This window comes from Phragmites australis, chromosome 5, assembly GCF_958298935.1.
Source record: "Phragmites australis chromosome 5, lpPhrAust1.1, whole genome shotgun sequence".
In the NCBI taxonomy this organism is placed as follows: Eukaryota; Viridiplantae; Streptophyta; class Magnoliopsida; order Poales; family Poaceae; genus Phragmites; species Phragmites australis.
In genome coordinates, this window is record NC_084925.1 from 37,742,213 (window position 1) to 37,764,888 (window position 22,676).

The 22,676-nt window shown below is 45.0% G+C and overlaps 2 protein-coding genes across 2 annotated transcripts; both read left to right on the forward strand.

Moving 5' to 3' along the window:
- Positions 1-6,442: 6,442 nt before the first annotated feature.
- LOC133917654 (dehydration-responsive element-binding protein 1G-like) lies at positions 6,443-7,428 on the forward strand. The gene has a single exon (XM_062361533.1). It carries the CDS (start codon positions 6,458-6,460, stop codon positions 7,178-7,180), a length of 723 nt encoding a protein of 240 aa, XP_062217517.1. The 5' UTR covers positions 6,443-6,457; the 3' UTR covers positions 7,181-7,428.
- A 5,062-nt stretch (positions 7,429-12,490) lies between these two features.
- On the forward strand, positions 12,491-16,925 carry LOC133919506 (zinc finger CCCH domain-containing protein 17). Its single transcript, XM_062363919.1, has 9 exons — positions 12,491-13,220; positions 13,302-13,397; positions 13,484-13,573; positions 13,803-13,904; positions 13,995-14,141; positions 14,989-15,108; positions 15,216-15,275; positions 15,902-15,999; positions 16,078-16,925. The coding sequence occupies exons 1-9, from the start codon at positions 12,783-12,785 to the stop codon at positions 16,214-16,216; spliced, it is 1,290 nt and encodes a 429-aa protein (XP_062219903.1). The 5' UTR covers positions 12,491-12,782; the 3' UTR covers positions 16,217-16,925.
- The last annotated feature ends 5,751 nt before the right edge of the window (positions 16,926-22,676 follow it).

Sequence of the window (22,676 nt, forward strand, 5' to 3'; positions counted from 1 at the left end):
AAATACGAATATTAAAATTATAAATACGATAACATATTATCTAAGTTTTTATTTTTGCCACGAACGGAAGATTCTGACGAGTTGAGCAGTGGAGAACCGCCACACGTGCGGATGTCGAGGGACAAGCAGCAGACAAGAAGTCGTTAGCACGATCTTAGGTTAGATATCCCGGGCCCACGTCCACGAAAGGAGTGGGCCCCACCTACCCGTTCTACCCCAGCTTGCGCTCACGTAATCGGGATTGATCGGTGAGGATCTCAGTCCGGCTAGTTGGTAGTAGTAGTTTTTTTTTCTGGAAAGGAAATTTTATTAATGCAATTGTATAAATGTACAGTGTTTCTGCATATTTGAGATGCCCTCATGCACACATCCAACGTAAAGGAAAAGAAGTTCAACTAGAAAAACACCTCAAGAAATAAATTGATCCTGACTACCGGTTCTAAGTTTAGACTACTATCCAAACTAAGAAAAAAGCTTTGTGATTCCTTGCTCTAAATAAGTGCACACTGCTAACACCGTCTAGCGATCCTCATGCCGTTGGAGAACAAACCACAAACCACGTATAGAGTCACCGTGTATAACTGCAAAGAAGATATATTTTTTCTTGTTAAAGATAATATCATTTTTCATAGATATAACGACAAACAAAAGTACAAATGATTCTTCTCTGTATCTAACAAGTTTTTTCTACTGTAGTAGTACCGTACTTGTCAATCTTCACGCCCTATAGGAGTTTGACCAATTAGCACTGGAAAAAAGAAACCTTTAACACTTCGTAGTCTAGTTCCTAAATCTCTTCAATGAATTTATAATAGGTCTCTCTTTTACCATTGCAGTCATAGGTATCTATATATACATTATTATTTTGGTTGACGCTCTTATTATCTTGTGATCTCGTATAAAATGTATTGCCATTTATGCTATATCTTTGAATTATGATGATTGTAGTTGATTGTTCATGAGCCAACATATTTAACTGAGCACACTATCTCTGCTTATCCATCACCTGTCTACATAACCAGGCGCCAAAATGATCTTGGTGCTCTCGCGCGATCTAAACATCGGACTTCTGGTGATTTAGGTTTTTAGTGCATAGCATCTTCTGGTGGTCTTCGACATACGAGCCTACTATAACTGATTGTTATAAAACTACAAAATGTGCTTACGTGAATGAAATGAGGTTGTTAATGCTGAACGAGATACAGGCACAACAATCGATTTGAGATTCATGCAATTGACGCATAAATCAATTACCTCATCGGCCCCAACCCTCATCCATGTATCCTTTCGGGCAATTTCGGTTACGAACATATTTCTTTGAAACTCTCGTGAACCTCTCGAAAGGGTATAACTGATGCAGAAACACGGGACTAAGAATTTGTATCTCTTTCACAATGTAAACAATGAGATGCACCGTGATATTAAAAAATGATAGAGGGAAACGGGCCTCAAGCTAGGATAGAGTCTCGACCATATTTTTCTGTAGCTTATCTAGCTTGGTCGGATCGATGTCTTTCTGTAATATCGCATTGAAGAATGATCGTAGCTTTATGATTAGATTTCGGACCTTCGACAGCATAATACCTCTAATTATAATTAAAAGCATCTGTGTCATCATCACATAATAATCATGAGACTTCATGCCAGTTTATTTTAAATATTTCATGTTACAAGTCTCTTTATGTTGGTAGAGTAACCGGATAAAACTTTGATTTCATACAAGAACTTGCACATTGTAATTTTCTCTACCTTGCTCAGATTATAGCTAGAGGGACCAAGATATTTGTCGTTTTCTTCCATATCTTTGAGATGTAGATACTTTCTAAACTTCAAACATTTCAGGTCCTTTCGTGGTTGGAGTGTATCCTTTGTTTTACCAGGTATATCTAATAACGTACCAATCAAACTATCACACACATTCTTCTCATGTATATGACATCGATTACGTGTCAAACCATCAAATCTGGTCAATAAGCTAAGTCATAAAAAATAGATTTTATTTTGAAGATAGGAATTTTAAGATTAGATTTAGGAACCGATGTACTCTCGTGTCTCTCTCTAAAGGTAACCCTAAGTCCCTTTACCATCTCATATACATGTCTCCCAGTGCGATGCTTAGGATGTGATAGAGTCTCAACTTTCCTATCAAAAACTCTCTTATTGTTACGGTACGGATGATCCTTGCGAAAAAATTTACGATAACCTGGTACATCATTTTTTGATAGTTCTTCAACCACAAGCTCTCTGTTTCATCCAAGCAATACACGCATGCAAAATAGCATTTGTCAATCTGACCCCATAGGTTACCAAGAGATGGTCAATCTTGGATTGTTACGAACAACATTGCGCGTAGGGTGAAGTTCTCTTGTTTGTATTTATTTTATACCCGCACACCATCGTTCCACAGTGTTATAAGATCTTCTATTAATAGTTTCATGTTGACATCGATATCGTTATCAGGTTGCCTCCGCCCTTGTATCAGTACCGGCATCATAAGGTACTTTTATTTCATACACAACCAAGAAAAAAAGGTTTGTAAGCTATGATAATAGATTCTTCTTGTGCAACTTATAAAATAACAGTGATGATCTATCACTGTCGATCTATTGAGGATCAGTAATGATGGACTGACATATAAAATCAGCTTTGTAATAATGTTTACTTCACTTTTCGAACAAAGCTATGGCGAACGGAAAATTTTCAAGGTGGTGATTATTGCGAGTTGTTGGCGACCGGTTGTCTGGATCGAGTTTGGACTTTAGAAATTTTGTAATAAGGACATCTAAAGTGTCCTTGAACATACACAGTGGTACTCCAATTTGGAGGCCGGGGGAACTCCTTTTGGAGGCCTCAAACCGCTGTCTGTGCTAGTGTGTCGGATCGTTCTATCATTTTCTTTGTCCTGATTCGTGTGGCTCTTCTAGTTAGTTTTCTCATTTCCTCAACTTTTTTTAGGCCCGTTGCAAACTTACTCCTAGTATTTTATATCAGCTTGATGCATCTGTTTCAACTGCAAATCAACACAAACACTTAATATTTTTGTGGTAACGAACCCAAGCAGGCGATAACAACATGTCATATCTGTGCCAGCAAAACAGGCAGCACGATCGCTGTCGGAGATCCCGAACGTGGAAAATTTTGGACGGGATCGCCGGAAGAGGTTTCATACGCTGTTGTTACTCATTCCTCAAGATGATACGTGGTGGGTGGGTCGTAGTACATAACCGCGCTACGAGGCGGCCGCCGGAACGGCGAAGCAGACAGGACGGACGCTGCGCGGCATATGAGAATCGCGAGCGGATGCCGATCGATGTTCCTGTGCATCATGCGTTATTTTCCACGGACGACGCGTACGCATGCGCCGCGAGTCAGCCGAAAGGTGCCATCCCCTTCGACGCACAAGTTCGCCGTCTCCGGCGAGGAAAAAAGATGGCGCACGTAGGTGGGCGCCGCCTAGTCGGCGAGTGCGAGGGCCCGCGGGGAAAAGGCAGCTCGTTTCAATGCGATGGGACGTGAGGCGAAGGAAAAGAGAGCCCTCAACAGTGCTAGCTGCTAGGAGCCACTCTAACTGCACATTCATATCTCACACTCTATATCTCTATATTTATTCTTATCTATAAAGATTTTTCACTATATTATTTCACTACTCTAATAGCACATTCATAATTTATCCTCTATATTCTTTCTCCTATTTTTTAATAATATTCTATAACTAGTAATATATTTATGAACTTACATATCATTCTCTCCTACCCTCTCCAACGCTCCTTGCACGAGCACCAGGCACAAGGGGCAAACTCGTCTGCTCCTACTCCCTTCTCCATCTCTGCTCTTCCATGCCCACGCGCTGCCCACATGCTGCAGCCCTACGACCATGCGTCGCTGCTTGGCTGTGACGCTGCCAAGCATGTAGCCATGTTGCTGCACCTCCGCGCCTTCTTGCGTGCTGCCGCTGAGCGAGCCCTGCCAGCTACTCGATCCGAGAGGCCCCGCTGGCGAGCCCTTCCTCGCCTTGAGCGGCGTCCCTCTTTCCCGACGTGGCTCCTCTTCTTCGGCCACCTCCTTCTCTCCACTGCGCCACCTGGAAGCCAAGGCGTCAGAGGCCACACGTCAGAGGCAGGCTGACCTCCCGTGGCTGGGGCGGCACGCTCGAGTGGCGCACGTCGGGGAGAAAAAAGAGTAACAGGGGCGACCGATTTGCCATGGGGGGAGAGGGCACTCCATATTTAACGTGCAAAGGAGCGGGTTGGCGATACCGGTAAAATGGTGTGCTCATTGGCTAGTCTGTTGGAGACATAAATTGATCGTTATTTGGCATTTCAAATGGATAGTGTACGTGTTGCCGTGGCTCTTGGAGATGCTCGATGCACTACTCTTGATCTAGATTGAGTGCACTGATAAGATTGAATTCGGTTTTGTTATTCCTATCGCTGACTATATTTAAGTTGTAGCCTGTGGGAATGAATGAATGAATGGCATAGAGCATTCATGTGCACATTACGAAGGCTTTTCCATGATCGAATCGTATCGCCGCCATTGATCTTTTTGTTACATACAGGTTTTGGTGTTCATTGGGGCCGATTTTAAATCGTGTGCTTTGTGCGCTGAACGCTGGTTGTCCAGAAAAAAAGGTATCATTGATGCGTGCATGCCTAAAGTTTTGTTTGTCGATTTATAATGGTCCACTTGACATGATCAGCTGAACGATTGGGCCGGGTGAAACGTGTCGCACGCATACTGTGATCGTGATGAACGAATAGTGGTGCTTGCTTTGACAAATCATTGGGTATGAAAATGACCCAATCAGTTAGATAGCGACGAAAAATGTTGAGTATGACGCCCTCTCATGAAAAAGGCTGACTATGACTGGGAAGCTTCGATAAACATTATTCGATCATGGAAAAGCCAAATAGAGCTATCACAACTCAGGGAAAACGCTCAAAAAATATGGTTGTCCTTACCTGTCACTCGGTAAATCACTAAAGAACCACCTAAATTCTAAATTCCTGAGCTGGTGCCTATTGTACTGATGACGAACGGTCTCTGTAGCAAGTAGCAGCCTAGATCCGTAGGTCAAACTCTATCTATATTTTCGCCGCAAGCTTTTTCCCAGCTTTTTTTGGAACATACTCTAGCCCGAAGGTATTATTGGGCTATATTCGGCCTTCTAGTATTTTCTGGCCCAGTAATAGTTGGACATTCCCGAACAGCTTCAGGCCCAAGTTTTCGTTGTGGGCTGCTCCCAACAGGTGACAAGCCAGCGAGCCTGGGGTGGCCGCGGTGTTGAGACAAGACTTTCAGAGGTCTTGCCAATTGCCTCATTTTTGCCCTGAGATCCCCCTTCGCAATAAAATCAGAAACATGGCAGTGTCCTCCTTGAATGGCACAAAGTTATCCGGGAAGGATAAAGACGGCAATCCAACACTGTATTTTTTAATAATAGAAAAGAGTTTTCAATCTCCGAATTTTGTAATGCACGTCACCTAATCCGTACAGTTTTTAGCACGAGCTGAGTTCACAGGGGAAGATATCCAACACTGAATAGCCAATGTATGCTCATATATCCATGGGGGGCTGCAACGCAACGTTAGTGTAGGGAGGGCACGCCTTGATCTTGTTGGCTATCCTAATTAAGCTTTATTAATTATTCGCATACAGCGATAACCTCTTACGGTTCATCTAGAAATTAGATATCATGATACGACAGCTACTGAACAGTGTTGACAAAGCTCTGAAGAACTTGAGAATTCAGAGGTGTCCACATCGAACAGAATTCAAACAGCCGTAGTGCGAGGGGTGGTTTGAGTTTAATTAGCTAGAGCAAATCTCGACGCTATAGCACGGCAAGCAATACAACTTGCGACGTAGGCTGCCAACCCAACGGTCGCCATTTGTCCCCAGTTGAAAGGGAGAGGAAAGGCTGGCTCTGGAAACCGGAGCCTAGCGTCAGCGGTACGCCGAGCCGCTGTCCATCACCATTGGCAATCTGGAAACCCCAAGACCAAGTCCAACATAACTGCCGCTCAACCGTGGAGTGGGATACTCTGTGTGGCCTGATTCGATCATTTACACTAATCCAGCTCGTACGGTGTACAGAGAATCCCACACTATCCTCTGACTACCCACTTGAGAGGTAGGCGACATCTCTCTCAAGCTCAAGCTCCCTTTTCAACAGGAACCTGTCGTCGCCCCAACCGGCCGTCGCGTCCCATGCCTGCGCGTTGCGCGCATCCCGTCCCGGACCCCGCGGGCTCCAGCTGGTTACGACCCAAGTAACCCATTCTCTCTCTCTCTCCCTAGCCCGAACCCCATCTCTCTCCAGTCCCGACCCATCAAGTCGCGCTACCTGGCTGGCGCCTCTCGTGCCGGCACCGCGTCGGAACAGGGCACGCGGCCACGTCCCTCTCCACGCGCTAAACTATATAACCCGCCACCTTTCCCTCCCGATTCAAATCAAATGCGTCGACTCATTCTTCCCTCCCTCCGCATGCTAAACTACTACGACGCTCGGCCAGCCATGGAAGTCGGCGCGTTCAGCAGTGACTACTCCTCGGGGACGCCATCCCCGGTCGGCGGCGACGACGGCTCCTCCTCGTACCTGACGGTGTCGTCGGCGCCGCCCAAGAGGCGCGCCGGGCGGACCAAGTTCAAGGAGACGCGGCACCCCGTGTACAAGGGCGTGCGCCAGAGGAACCCCGGGAGGTGGGTGTGCGAGGTGCGGGAGCCGCACGGCAAGCAGCGGATATGGCTCGGGACCTTCGAGACCGCCGAGATGGCGGCGCGCGCGCACGACGTGGCCGCGCTGGCACTGCGCGGGCGCGCCGCATGCCTCAACTTCGCCGACTCGCCCTGCCTGCTGAGGGTCCCGCCGGTGGGCGCCGGGCACGACGAGATAAGGCGGGCGGCGGTCGAGGCGGCTGAGCAGTTCCGGCCGGCCCCCGATCAGGGCAATGTGGCCGTCGAGGAGGCCGCCGCTACACCACCGGGCGCCTTGTCCAGCGCGCCGCAGAGCTTGGATGACCCCTACTGCATTATCGACGACAGGCTCGACTTCGGGATGCAGGGGTACCTCGACATGGCGCAAGGGATGCTCATTGACCCGCCACCGATGGCAGGTTCATCCGCAAATGGCGGCGACGATGACGACGACCACGGTGAGGTCAACCTCTGGAACTACTAATCGCGCGCGTTTGAAGCATGCTTGCTTTGGGCGCAGAACTTCCGATGTACAGCCGGCCTATGGGAATCTATTACGAGCGAAATGGACTGTTGCTCTTTTGTTTCTTTCTTTATCGGTAATGTTAATGTATCCCTGCTCTTCTGATGAAGTGTGATCAGGAGAAGCAGAAGACTGAGATGTTTGTACAAAAATGGACTTGTTGCTGAATAACGCAATGTAACAGTGATCCTGAGAGTGCTATGAGCCTATGACTATGAGCATATTGGTGACTGTGTGCATACGCTATTTTGACCATTAATTACTACTATAAACCATATGTAAAATATAGCAAATATATATTATTTTGAAATTATATTTCAAGACAAATCTAATCATACCATTTACAAAAGTTAAATCCAAACATTTAAAAAAATATGGATAGTCATTTAAACGTGTTGACTACACACCCTAAATGGACACTATTCTATGACCGGAGAGAGAAACATATAAGAGAACATTGCTTCCTTTCCTCCAAAAGAAAATAGTACTATACTACCGTTACTTGCTAACGGAAGGTTTTCTAAGGTCTTGCTTATTCAAATAAAAATATTAAATGCGCAAAACAAGCTTCAAAATCTTTTTTTTTAAATGTATATGTTGATAAACTGAACACGAATGCCTTTTTTTGCCGCCTAATATGAATGCCGTTTCTCCTTTAGTTTGTGCGCTTACTCGTGCATATGTGCTAAAAAAATTATTTACTAGTATTCGGTAGATAACCGTTGGAGCAAGAGTTGATTTTACCTTAGCAAGTATGGCGAGAGTTTCTTTTAAGAAGGAGACTCAAGTTTGGAGACAAAGTTTAAGAACAAGGAACACCACGAATGTATTGATAGTAGAGAAAATAGATCGATTCAAGGGAGTATTACGGCGTGACTTGGTATTTTTTCACCTCTATATCCTCCTACCCTCTCGCCCACAGGGCGTCTACATATAGGGGCGTGCGTAGCTTGGCGTACAAGTTATCAAAATATACAAATATTTGAGATTCGGTCGAATTGCTGGGCCTTATCCTAGATAACTATTTTTTACCCTACCTGGGAGATAAATATCTACCGTAGTAACTATCGTTGCGCCTGTCCTTTAAAGGGAGCGAGCTGGTCGCCAACTGTGGCCCGACACCGCACTATCAGGAGTGTCAGGATAGCCTCTATTATACCGGAGTGTCAGAGCAGCGTCCACCAGCCTATGCATTTAATGCCAGTCTCTTCCTTGCAGGCAAAGTATGACCAGTGCTCCTCTTCTGGTAAATTTTTCCTAAGGTCTGATGACTCATCCTGTAGCCTCCGGGAAGCTGGCCCGAGCAGCTGGAGATGGGGGCCTCGAGAGGTATGGCTCCGGAAGGTCAGGGCTTTGGGAGACCGAGCCTTTAGGAGACCGAGCCTTTAGGAGGTTGAGCCTTCGAGAGGCCGGGCTGGTTAAGCCAATGGGCTGTCAGGGGTCCTTAACAACGACCCTCAACAGTAGCCCCTTGCGAGGGAGGCTAGCGGAGCGGTCAGGTCTGCAGTTCCTTCGGAGTAGGGCCTCCGGCGGTCCCTGACTTGTGGTTGATGGCTCGTGATCCCAAGTATTGCTTAGCCTATCTTGGAAGGTTTGACCCGGGTGATTGGAACGATACGCTGGATGACGTCAGCGACAGGGGCATTGAATGTGCCCTGGGGAAAGGCACGATCTCGCCCTGTCAGACGGACATGGGACGCATGGCATCTTTTCATTGGGGGGTCATGGGAGTCGGTTCCACTCCCCCATGATTTGGCCTGGCAAGCGAAAGGACTGGGTATGCGCCCGCCGCCTAGGGGGCAAGTTGCTCCTTATTTTTAGAAGGGGAGGGATTGCCCAGAGCGACCCTTTCGCCAGCTCCTTGTTCTCATTTGCCCCTTTTATCTTCAACGTCTTTTGCTTTGCGCGAGTTGTCCTTTGATCCCTGCTCTTCCTCTCTCTTGTAATCTAACGCCTTTTACTATCCTCCTGTGGTTCGTATGGCTAGCTCGAGTACCCTGGGGGGGGCGGAACTCGGGCGACGAGTGAAATTGTTGGAGTAGTCGCGGCAGGGGACCCTCAGGTGGCATCGGTTTTCCCATCGTTGATGGGTTCGCTACCAGGGGTGGAGCTCCGACGTGCCAGCAAAAGTCACCTCCAGCAAACCACCGCGCTGGGGGCATCTGTCATCGGTGATGAGGAGCTCGATCGGATGGTTAGGGAGGGGAAGATTCCCTCCAGAGCTGTCGGAGGATGAACTCCACAAGCGGGGATCCGGAGGGACCTCCTTTGAGATTTGGCCGGGGGATGATTCTGAATCTACCTCGTACGTGAAATAAATGGGAATAAATAAGATGCAGGTGAGTTGGATGATCAGATGCAGAAGGAAATAAATGCTCAGGGGATTTTAGACAGGTTCGGACCGCACGGAGCGTAATACCCTACTCCTGTGTGTATGCTAGAAATGCTCAGGGAATGCCTCTCTGAGGATCTCTTGTATTACAAGGATGTTTGTCTAAAACCTGAGCTTCGTGAGCTTGTCTCGGTCTTGAAGAAGCCATTGTCTTCTGTGTGTCTCAATCTTCTCAGTTCGGTCTATCAATCCCGAGTTCTCCTTCTCCGGGGAGCCCACCCCTCTTTTATACCCTGTAGGGGCGGGTAGCGTGCCCAGAAAAGATGACACGACTTCCAAGGCGTCATAAATGGAAAGCAACCATCATGGGCTGCAATTTGATGTGATAAGGGGTTGAAAACGCGCCCCCGTCTGGTCCTGTCACCGTCATCCCGCTTTTCAGCGGGTGCTGCGGGGAGGGCCCACCGGGCAGCCACCGAGCACTCCGCGTGCCCGCCCGGTCAGAGCGAGCCTGACACAGCAGAGCGGCAGGCGATATGCCTCGAGCCTTGCAACAATATCCCGAGGCGCGCCAGATGACGCGCGATGGAACCCGCCGCATTAAATGTCCTCACGCCTCCCTGCCAGGCTGTGGCAGGGACTGACAGCAGGCGTGGGGGGAGTGGTTGGAAGTGACAGGCCACGCGCCCTCTTAAATACAGCATCGGGTCTCTCACCAATTGACACCTCACCGCTGAGCCCGTGTGGGGACCACCGGCGAAGGACTTCTCAGGTCCTCGGGGAACTGTGAGTGCTTGGGGACCACTATTCATAGCCCCGAGCACTCTCTCCCGGATATGCCCTTTTTTGTCCTCGGGGAACTCGGGGACCACTGTTCATGGCCCCGAGCGTCCTCTCCCGGAACTGTGTCTGCTCGGGTTATCGGGGAACTCGGGTGCTCGGGGACCACTGTTCATGGCCCCGAGCACCCTCTCTCAGAACTTGGTCGTCTCGGGTGCTCGGGGACTACTATTCATTGCCCCGAACACCCTCTCCCGGAACTTGGTCTTCTCGGACCTTGGGGAGATAATCCCCGAGGGAGGGTGCCACGTGGCACTCTGCTGTCATGGCCTCGGGACTCAGGGACCCCTGGTTCCCATGTCACCGACAAGAGCCGTCGCTCGACCTCCGCTATACGAGGAGGTCCCGAAGCCTCTTGCCTGAGGTCGTGGTGTTTGAGGCCTTCTTTGAGGTGGGCCTGGGTTTTCCCTCAGTGCCGTTGCTCGAGGAGGTGCTCTGCTACTTCTACGTGGAGCTTCCGCAGCTCCACACCAATGCCATTGCCTGCCTGACCACCTTCGAGTGGGCCATGTGGATGGAGGGGTGTGAAGGGAGGGCGGATTTTTTTGCGGCCCTCCACTTTGCCAGCTGCCAACTGAAGTTGATCAAGGTCAAGGGGACGAAGAGGCCCCTCAGCTTTAAGAGTGTCAACTTCCAGATACGGCCGCAGTATCGCAATGCCTTCCTGGCGAAGGCTATTAACGGTCGGTAGTATACCGGTTGGTTGCAGCGGTGGTTCTATTACAACGTCGGCCTTGCATCACCCCTTCGCTCCACAAACCGAGATATTGCGTATGTTCCGGAGTTGGAGACAGAGATTATGGACGATCAGTTCGCCTCACGGCTGGCCCTTCTCTGGATGGTGGCCGAAAAGATGAGCATGTGTGACCTCGTGGAGGAGTTCACCATGTTGCGCATTCGGCCTCTTCAGATGGGCTGAAACTGCGTCTTTGAGCAAGGTGCAAAAGAGTGGCCGAAGGTGTACTTCGGCCCGCTTGTTAGTGCTGGTGAGTTATCCTTGTAGCTTGGTTTTTTATCTGCCGATGTGAGCCATCTTTTTCTTCTAGAGAGCTGCCTCCCGCTAGAGCGCGCGACGGAGATCGCGGAGATGATCCTAGGCCCCTCTATTTACGCGGAGCGGGAGTGGCGGGTGACCCTAGCACGGAGCTGAGAGCGGTACAATCGCGTCTGCTTTTATCTCGGAGTGAGGGCTCTAGTATGGCAGGATCCTTTCATTGATTTCTAATCAACTGTTTTCCTATCTGATGCACCTCCTTCAGTGAACAAAGTCGTGCTTGACGCAGATGGGCAATGCACTGTCCCATAGCATTAAATGCTATTAAGTGGGGTTTTGCGGATCGACTTGATACCGCGCGACAGATATGACAGAGTATGCAGAACGACTAGGTAAATGGATGAGTTCGCAGGCAGACTCACGAAAGTCTGGGATAGAATAATTTGGTAGATAAGCTTGCGACTCACGGTAAAAGGGATAGGCAAAACTACCGAGGTAAAGTAAAAGTGAAGGCGTCGAAGAGGATGGGATGAACCCCACAGTACCACCGGCGCAAGGTGCAGTGTGCATGCTCTGTATAATGATGGCCTGAAGAAAGATATCTAGATAGTTATGGTCTAATGAAAGAGGCCTATTTGTAAGTTCTACTCTTGTATATTAAGGGGATGAACATGTCTAGATTTTGGAAGAGAAACTTATCTGTAACCAGTTTACTAACACTCGTAACAAAATACACAGTGCGTAAGACTATTATCCTTTAAAAGGTTTGAACCTAGATAGCCTCTAGTGTTTTGAGTTTATCGTACCATAAGTATCGTTCACGCACCCATCGATCAGTACACACCAGAATCATTATCCGAAATTAACCCACGGCAGTCTCTAAAGTCAATTAATTATTATGTGTTCTGTGAACAAATTATTCATATGATACAATGTAATGTAAGCTACGTTATTTGCTAGCCTTAATATTTTCTATTTTTTAACGACTAACTAATTTTCCTTTTCGGAAGGGCGTAGAAATCCCGTAGGCTGCACCACCTTCCCCATTTTTTAATTCTTTTTTAACAAAAAGATAAAATTGAGTAGTTGCCCGACTCATCCGGCCGTCCGTCGGCGGCGTCAGCTCAGCAGCCTCCATATTCCATAACCCAATCAAGGGCCGGAGTGGACCTTCGCCTCCGCCCGCAACCGCGCGAGCTAAACCCGACCCAGCAATCGGGCCACCGCCCCTTTCATCTCCGATCCGGATCTCCCCACCCGCTCCGGCGAGCCATCGCTGCGTCGCCTCCACTCGACCGACTTCCCCGTGGCTGCGCGCGCCAAGTCCTAGGCTTTGCCCTTCATTTACCTATTTGACTATCTGCTCCCGAGCCCAGCAAACCCTAAACGCACCGCCCATGGACGTAGAGTCCGACGGGCGATTCGGGAATAAGCGCGTGCACAACCGCCTCGGCCCGGGCTCTGGCGCCGCCCCCTCGTCTACCACCGGGAAGGTCTGCAATTTCTGGCGCTCCGGGCGGTGCAACCGCTTCCCCTGCCCCTACCTCCACAGCGAGCTCCCCGAGGCGGCCGCGCCCAAGCGCAGCGCTGGACCCGGGGGGAACGTCTGGCGCAATCCCAACTCTGGAGGACGAGGAGGAGGCAGCGGCGGCCAGAATAGATGGGGGAGGGGCCCTGGAGGCGGCAGCGGCGTCGCAAGCCACAAGCCGCCCGACAGGCCCTGCAAGTTCTTCCTCGCCGGCGATTGCACCTACGGCGAGAGGTGCCGCTATCCCCACAGCTACTGCATAAGCGATAGCATCACGATGCTCACCCCGCTCAAGGGCCACGAGAAGGTACGCTTAATCCCTTCTGCCAATTAGCCACCCTGGTAAAATCTTAAAAGTTGCTAATTGAAATGCTGTGGCTTCCTTCAGGTTGTTACAGGAATTGCGCTGCCCACCGGGTCGGACAAGCTGTATTCTGGGAGTAAGGATGGAACTGTTCGCATGTGGGATTGCCAAACCGGGCAGGTAGCTGAGGCATCATTAGATTGAATCTTCGAGAGTCTTGTATGTTCCTCATGAAAAAAATTCAGTACTTCTTTGCTCTTGGTTAGTGTGCCGGTGTCATCAATATGGGCCATGAGGTTGGGTGTATGATCAGCGAGGGGCCGTGGTTGTTTGTTGGAATGCCTGATGCTGTGAAGGTAAGTAATACTTTATATTTGCAGATTAATCATTGTTTAAGAAGTCACCTAGCCCACATATATGTTTTAGGCTCTAGGCACCACCCTTCCGCATTGCACTGAATTGCCCGCGCAGCCTGCCTAACCGGTGATTGGACACTATGCGCCACTGCCGCTCGCCTAGCGTATTTTAAAATTCTGAAATTGATCGTCCTTTGTGTTTTGCACGTGTGACTATCTATTCATGCAGGTCTGGAATATGCAAACAGCAGCGGAAATGAACCTTACTGGGCCAACTGGGCAAGTATATGCGCTCGCTGTTGCCAATGAGCTACTCTTTGCTGCAACACAAGTAAACTTTCCATATTTTTGTCTTATCTTTGGTATGCCTTGGAACTTCTGGTTTTCTTCATTTACTCATTCTCTTTTGTTCTTGGTGCAGGATGGGAGGATTTTGGCATGGAAATTTAATGCCGCAGCGAACTGTTTTGAACCCGCTGCTTCTCTTGTTGGCCATAAGCTTGCTGTTGTTTCATTAGTAGTAGGAGCCATGAGGCTTTATTCCGCTTCGATGGATAAAACCATAAGAGTATGTAAAACTTGTTCACACCCACTCACGCCCATTGTTAAGATATATTCAATTGATGTAGGAGTAGTTAGTGTCTAACAATTTCATTGCTTTATGTCAGCTTTCACTTCACACCATATTGCTTTTATCATTTCTGTTACTTGTGGTTGAACTTTACAGTGCAAGTTCAACTAATCTCTTGGAATGTACATGGTTATAGATTTCTTTAGTTAAATTAAGTGGCAGATATTGTTATTTGATGTCCATTAACAATTAGATGTCAATGGATGACGACAAATGTCTACGCATGATAGTCTCCAAGTATTCAGTCAAAACAAATGCAGGAAAAACTGAAACTTAATGCTGGTCCAAATTTGTGTCTGATAAGGCACTCTTGTTAATAGGTGGTGCAAGCATGCATCATATAATATCTGGAGTTGGCAGCCCATTATGGTAATTTACTGCCAGTTGGCACTAACATTTTGTGGTGGTATCTCAACTGGCTGGGAAACATTTGCAACTAGTGTTTTGCAAAAGTTTCATCTATAGTAACAGAAAGTTCAAGTGCGAAAGAATGCCACTGTGATTTGCTGGGTCTGTGCACCAGTGAGGTACACCGTAGTACATCTGGAAGTTGAATTTATTCTCAGTGTTATGAATGAATGTTACTCTAGTATTTTGGTGTCTTCACTCTTTAAGAGAACATGGGGGTATGATTTCTGTTGTAATGTGCATGACTTGTCAGTTGCATTCATTGTGAGTGATATCCGGATGTTATTTTACTGCATATTACATTGTTAATTAAGACAAAAATGGTATCCTTGCCCCTTTTGTTCTAATGATGATAACAACATAGTGAATGTTTCAGGTGTGGGATTTGGCAACATTGCAGTGCATACAGACTCTTTCTGATCATACAGATGTTGTTATGTCTGTGCTTTGCTGGGATCAGTTTCTATTGTCTTGTTCTTTGGATCAAACAATAAAAGTTAGTTCCCATCCTTGCCTTCATTATATTAGTAATTCTGTCCATCCGCATTCACACTTTGCACTTTTCCAATGCTTTTCGTACTTGTAATATTTGTTTTGCTGCAGGTCTGGGCAGCTACAGAGAGTGGAAACTTAGAAGTAGCATATACACACAAAGAGGAGCAAGTACGAGACACTACACTAGTACAATTATAATTATGCACTGTTTGTGTTGTGCCATTGCAGTCTGTGTGTTACCTACCTTTCTAGTTAACATCCAATCTGTCCTGCCTAGGACTCAATTTTTTTGTGGTTTTCTGGGTTGGTTTGATCACAGGTTTTATAGTGTTAATTGAGACATAGTTATTGTCTTGTCGAAACCGAACTGATGGTTGATCCAGTCTAATTGTGGTCTGGCCAGCAATCTGACAGCTAGACTGGCAGTTCAATAATATTAATATTTAATAATTTATATTTTATCTATAAATTGTATGTGCACTATTGTTAGCTAATATGTAAGTTATTGCCCTTGTGGCAGTAATAGTAGGTTTCCACCTCCTTCAGCTGAGTAAAGTGGTTCTCTGCTCTGGTTTTTTTATCAAAACAATCCATACTATTCTTGTGCTGAATGTTTGAATTATGAGCATTTGTTCTGTTGGTACTCACTTCTTTTTGCATGAGGATCTGTTCACTTTGCCAGTGGTTCAATATTTCCTTTCAGTAACAGTGTTACATGCAACACAATGTTCTCCTTTCTTATATTTCACTGTTTTTTTTTTTTTTTTTGGCTAATGGTTTTGTTCCATGTTCAGGGTGCACTTGCTCTCAGTGGTATGCCTGATGCACAGTCAAAACCTGTGATGCTATGTTCGTTAAATGACAACACGGTCCGCCTATATGACCTGCCATCGTAAGCAAGCTAATCATGCTAAGATATTTTCTCTATATTTCATTTCTAATGTTATCAGGAGTGACTCTTGTTCTACAGGTTCAGTGATAGGGGCAGAATTTTCTCCAAACAGGAAATTAGGGCAATACAAATGGGTCCTGGTGGTTTATTTTTTACTGGGGATGGAACTGGTGAGCTGAAGGTTTGGCAATGGATAATAGACGGATCCCAAACCTGATGAACATATTTTTCTAGATTAGTTTTCTCATGTATTTTATGAGGAATTTCTCACAAATATGCATAATGAGTTGAGGTGTGGTTGACGGCCAGTTCTTTTTTTGTGATATGTCCTACATTTATTCGCCAAGGATATGAGATTCAGTTGATCTGGCTTGCAGTTGGAACTTGGAAGTACAAGCAGAGTCTTGTGTACTATGGCCTGTAGTTTTGTCCTCGATTGAATTTCACGTCAGGAGAACAATTGCTTGTAATTTGTAAAGCACTGGAACCAGCAAGAATCTGATGATTGCTCGGAGGTGCTGAAAATTTCAGAAGGATGTGCTAATATAAACGTTTCGGCTGCATTTGTATATGGGGAATGTTTTTCTCACAGCAGTATCATTTTTTTCGTTGTTTGAGGACTCTGAGCATCTCGCTCTTTTCAGAACTGATGAGTGATCATTTTTTTCAAAGGGATCAGCTTCAGTTCTTCCAACCTCATTTGGCATGGTGGATGGCAGCAAGTGAGCAGCACCAAGTATTCGGGAATTCCAGACCAATTTGTACCTATATTTATCTCGATGTCTGTCTGGGTAGCAGCCAGACTTTGTTGGTGGTACTCTTATCTACTTGTAATCGCTCAATTGTTGTGGACAAAGTGGTGCTGGAACTGCTCTTGGTTTGCATGCGTCTCTGGAACAGAAATTGGAACAACAGCTTTATGTGTATGCTGTTTTTCGTCTCTTCTCAGTTCATCTTAAATTTTGGAGCCAAGAATTTGCTTCCACTGCACGGCAGTGAACGTAATATTGATTTGGATGCCACTATTTGATGCGGTTGAGTAGAACTTTGCTGGTTGCAGACTTGTAGTAGATATTCCATCCATGAACCATGGTCCACTGAAGGGCAAAATTCATGCCTGACCCGTGTAATATGTGGTCACATTTCCTCTTTCTTTTTGGCTACCATTGGAACCATCGGTGTTTCCGGTATAGCGTCACAGTGGATGGAAGACGAACGCCCAGAGCACGAGCGGTCCGCGGCGCGGCCCCAGCCCTCATGCAGCATCTCACCGGGCTTGCCCGAATTCCACGTCTAGACGAACATACGTGACGAGCTGATCGATACTGCCACCAGCACATCAGGCGTTCAGAGCAGGGCAGGGTCTGAGATTTTGATGGTCCGGAGCGAAATTAAAATTAAGATTTTATTAAATATAAACATCTAAATATTTATATATCACTTATAAATATAATATTCTAAATATTAAAAAAATATCAATGTCTTATTTCCGTGGCTCTATCAACTTGCTTTATTTTTCTTTTCTTTTTTCTTTTTTCGCTATTAGATACATGTTTTTTAATGTCATATTATCACACAATGATAATTAGATATAAACAATCCTAAAAGTTAAAATAAAAAGATCATCAACGGTCGATTAGTGCAAAGCCGTAAAAGAATTGAATTAAATAAACAAAAGTCATCTAGTTGGGATTCGCCCTTGATGAGCATAAGGACCATGCCTGCTGGTAATCATGAGGATAAGAGGGGAGCGGTACGGATGAAAAATGGCTTACCGTAATGGAGGTTGGGGATTAAGCCTTCGTCAATTTTGAACGATCGATCTTTAGCTTCGAGAGGAGGATCATATGAGTGGATGGAGACGCGTCGTTTTGGATGGAGACATGGAGAGGTTGAGAGGAGGGGAGGGGAACGAGCGTATATCGTGATCGCTACTGCTACTGAGGAATTGTAATCGGTTTGACTGAGTTCGACAATGGTATGACTGAAGTACCACACGATCAGGTTTGCACATGTTGCTTCATTAATTTGGAAACATCCATCATGCATGGTTTGACCGAGTTAGGTTAGCACATAACATAATATTGGATCTTAAACTATTTATAGATTTGGAGACTCACTTGGGCTTAGTTGCTACTTGTTAACAGGTTGTGCAGCATATAGACTTAGGTTGGAATAGTAGGTAACAGAATAGATCAATACATATGTATACCTGGTTGGAGGCCCTTGATTTTGAGAGGCTGGGGCGGTTGCCCTGCCCCAGGCCAGCCCTGGTTGAACAGAATCGCTGGGGCAACCCCAAAAGTTAAAAACTTTTGTATTATGATCGGATTAGATTATTTTTAATAGATACTTTAGAAATTCATCATTTACAATATTATTATAATATCTGTTAACACTATTAAACATCCTTATTTTTTTATTTTTAACAACTACACTATTTTCTATCTTTCGTTACTTCTCTCGTTCAATTAAATCCACATGTATCCTTATAAACAATAATACGACATATTCTCTCCTCCCAAATTTTACGAACCCTCTCTCCTCTCCCGGTTCCATGTAGCAGCCAATGCGATCTCCGTTGGCGACGGATGCGAGACGAGAGACAGAAGCAAAAGACAACATAGTCTGCCCGATGCGGTCTCCGATGTAGACGGCCTTATTAGTGAAGATCATAGGCCATTGCTCTCTTGAGCGCTAGTGGGAACAGGAAAATAGTTCCTCTGATGTAACATGGCCGTTACTATACGGGGTTTACCGAAAAGTGGTCCACATGTATGCGACCGATATTACTCCTATCGTGCGAACAGTGATATGAGGTTCCATCAATCTTTTGGTCTGACGAGCGTACTACTCGCGTTGAACTATGTGCTGATTTTCCGGCGGTTTCCCAATCCACGATGACAAATATTAGGAAGAAGAGGGAATATGCTCTTTCTGAAAAGTGAAGTAGAGAATATCCTTCGGTACATTCCGATAAAAATATAAAATTAGACATACAGAAACATATTTATCGAAATAGACAATATATTATCGTATTTATAAATTTCGTATCTGTATTTGACGTATTATTTATCGAAAATGAATTTTCGATACACCGTACATCGAAAAACTCATATTCGACACACTATATGATGAATACGTCACTGTAGCATGTATTGGGCACACTATGCGTCGAATATCAACTGTATTTGCCACACGGTGTGTCGAATACGGACTACAGTGCCGTATTCACTATACGGTGTGCTAAATATGACCGTGTGCCGAATTAGTGACCGCATGGCAGGCAAAGGTGTGCTGAATATGGCACTATAGTTTGTATTCGGCACATGGTGTGTCGAATACAGTTGGTATTCGGTATATGGTGTGCCGAATATGATCAGATCCGTGGTTTTTCGGCGTACGGTGCACCGAAATTCCATTTTCGGTAAATGATGTGTCGAATATGAATACTAAAATTATAAATACGATAATATATTATCTATTTTCACAAATACGGTTATATATATCGTCTAATTTTGTATTTTTGCTGTACATTCCTTGGTCCTTACAGTGATGTAGTAAGTACACTAGTGTACTGGCTAGCTAGGCATCCGTTTAGAGAACTCGTTTACGTTTAGTTATTGTTTGCCCCCATGTGCATGGATTGCACGAGAACCCAAACTCATCCAACAGCCTCGTGCAGAAAAGAAGACGACATGAGGAGTTTGGTTTATCCTCCATCAGCAGCTAGCTGCTTGAGCATATGTATTCTACCTGCTAAGTAGTTGCTAATTTTCTTGTAAACATTTCAGGCCAGTCTTGTATGATATTCCAGCGTGGGAAACGGATTAACATTGCATCTAACCCTGAAAAAAAAAAACTCCACGTGGTAGGATAAGCTTCATCGACAAAAAAATGTTTTGTTTGCTAGTAGTCCAATGCGTTCCTTCATAACCATATGTTGGAATAAATCAAATTTGTTCAATGATCTGGCACGGACATGAGATTTGCTGAAAGGAAAAGAACAAGATCGATTCGCCACATCCAGCACACTAGTAAGGACAAATTAATGTCTTCTCCAGGATAAAATATAAATGATAGGTTTGTCCACTTGTATATGTACAGAACTTGATTCAATAATATTTTAGTTGTAGAGGTGAATTACTTTATGCCTTATTCATCTCAGTATCGATAAAGATAATTATAATCAAGTGTTTGTTCGGGGTAAGACAAGCAACTATCAAGTGTGGACACGTAACCACCATCTAAGTGCAACTTCATACTCACGCACATGCGAGTGTAATTAGGTGGGAAAGTGCAGTGTGCGTGCTCACGTTCCACGAAATCGCTTCTTCAATTCCACAATATGTGAACTTACGATATATGTGCATTGTAGTATGTGTGTAAAAACTATTATATATAATACCTTAGGCCATATTTGGAGCCTAAGAATTTTGAAGGAGATGTACGTATACCAAATGGGACCTATGAAAGAAAAGGGAAAGTGAATATAACAAATGAAATCTCACTTTGGTATGCTGACATGAATCGATGATGGGAACTGAGAAATATATGGGCCCAAATAGGATGTTAAATGAAGATTTTGCATTTTGTCCCCAATTTGTCTGTTACCTTGTCCTTTCAATATATTTTATTAGTGTGATAGAACTTCTGTACCTAACATTTGTGTCTGCTATCGTGAGAGTTTATCTACCCAAGCATCATTAGGGATAGAAACGGATCGAATACGTATGGAATCGAATTTGGATAGAATCATTTACCATATTTTAATTTGAATACGAATACGGATCCGGATATTCTCGAATATAAATACGAATCGGATAGTTCGAATACGAATCCGCATTCGGATATCTACTCGATCTTCGAAATTCAGGTCAAAAATTTAAATTTTTGAAAAAAATTGACTAAAATTTGATAAAATTCGACTGAAATTTGTTCTAATTTGATTGGGCCGGAATTTTAGAAATTTTGTTCAAAATTCATGTTGGAAATTTAAATTTTTTATCAAATTTAACTGAAATTTGATGAAATTTGACTGAAATTTGTTCCAATTTGATTGGGTTGGAATTTCGTTCATATCTGAAATTTCTAAAACTTTAGCAAAATTTGGTTCCCTAGTTGGCAGATACGGATACGAATCGGATATATATCGAATTCAGATATCCACATTTGAATCCAAATCTCGAAAACGAATTCGGATATATCCATTTTAGTATCCATTTCAGAAACGAATACGGATACGAATATCCATATTTGTATTTTAACGGATACGAAATCGGATAATTCGAATTTTCTAACATTCATTTCCACCCCTAAGCATCATCATAGTACTTGTCATATACCAAGGTACAATACTACTATGTACCAAACATATTCAACCAACATGTGCATGGAAAAAAAATGCTCGTTCTTCTGAAACTTTATATTACTACAAAGTGGAAAGCACATGTTTATTTTGAACGTGTAAAACATTTACGCTCAATTGGCTGGTCGGGATCATGCACAGGTATTACATGGTATTACATGCAGCACCTACGACGATCCATAGCAAGTGCACTCCAGATATTTCAGTCGTCCAGGATGAACCAGTAGCTGCTGTAGCATGTTCACCGCACACAGCTAGTGACCGCTATAAAAGAAAGAAGGGGTCGGTCTCTCGTCTCGGGGGTCATTTCGATTCCCCATCGCCGAAAGCCGACGAGACTATGAGTAGGTACCTTGAATATTCTCGGGTTTATTCCGCGAGGAATTGACAGAGTGACAGTCTGCGTCTAAACTTTACATCAGATTTCCATCAGAAAGTCCAGTACATTGTTGGAAAAGGTTCCATTTTGCGAGATTATCATTGGATTCTGGAGGCAAACGACGGATTCGTGAAGAAGTTGGTCTTTTTTTGTTTACTTTGAAAACTGGTAGGATTGCCATTAACTGTTGTACTGTTTATTGGAGAAATAGAAATTCTTAGTTGAAACCTGCTTTGTGCCGATGGTCGGTTGGATACTTGGATGTCTGCATGAAAACCTGTATTGTTGGATCTGGTGTTGTGTCTGGCTGGAGGTATGCGATGTCGTTACTGAAATAAGGTCATTAAATCGCAGATTCTAAATTAGATAGGAGGTTTTCAGTAAGATCGTAAATTGCAGAAACATATTTATTAAAATCGTAAAACGTAGATTCTATCGACAAGAATAGTAGAAACAGCACGGTCAATATAAATTGTGAAGTCATAGAATCGCATGACAAAATCAAGATTTTGACAACCATAAACTGAATATGCACCACAGCGGACCGACCACTTCCTATCCTCTCCGCCATTGTTGCGACTTCATTTACCACCAACGGTGACCTCACCTAGACTAGACCCCTTGCAGCTAGCTACCTACCATGTCACCAGCACATCCACGGTCGCATGGCTCGATGCCCAGCACAGGTGTGAAGAATGGTGGTTCTCCACCAACGTGGAAATTGGAACAGACATCTTAGCCCTGAACCAAACAAAGCTGAGTACGACTCCAACCTGTAAACCCAAGGGAAGCGTTTCTCTAACGTGACGTAGACACGTGAAGTTCACTGAGAATTGACCTGCATGTTAGCGATCGTGTTACGATGCAGTTAGCTAGAAGATCTCCTTTATTAGAACCCAAGTGCACAACCATCTCGATCAAATCGGGAAC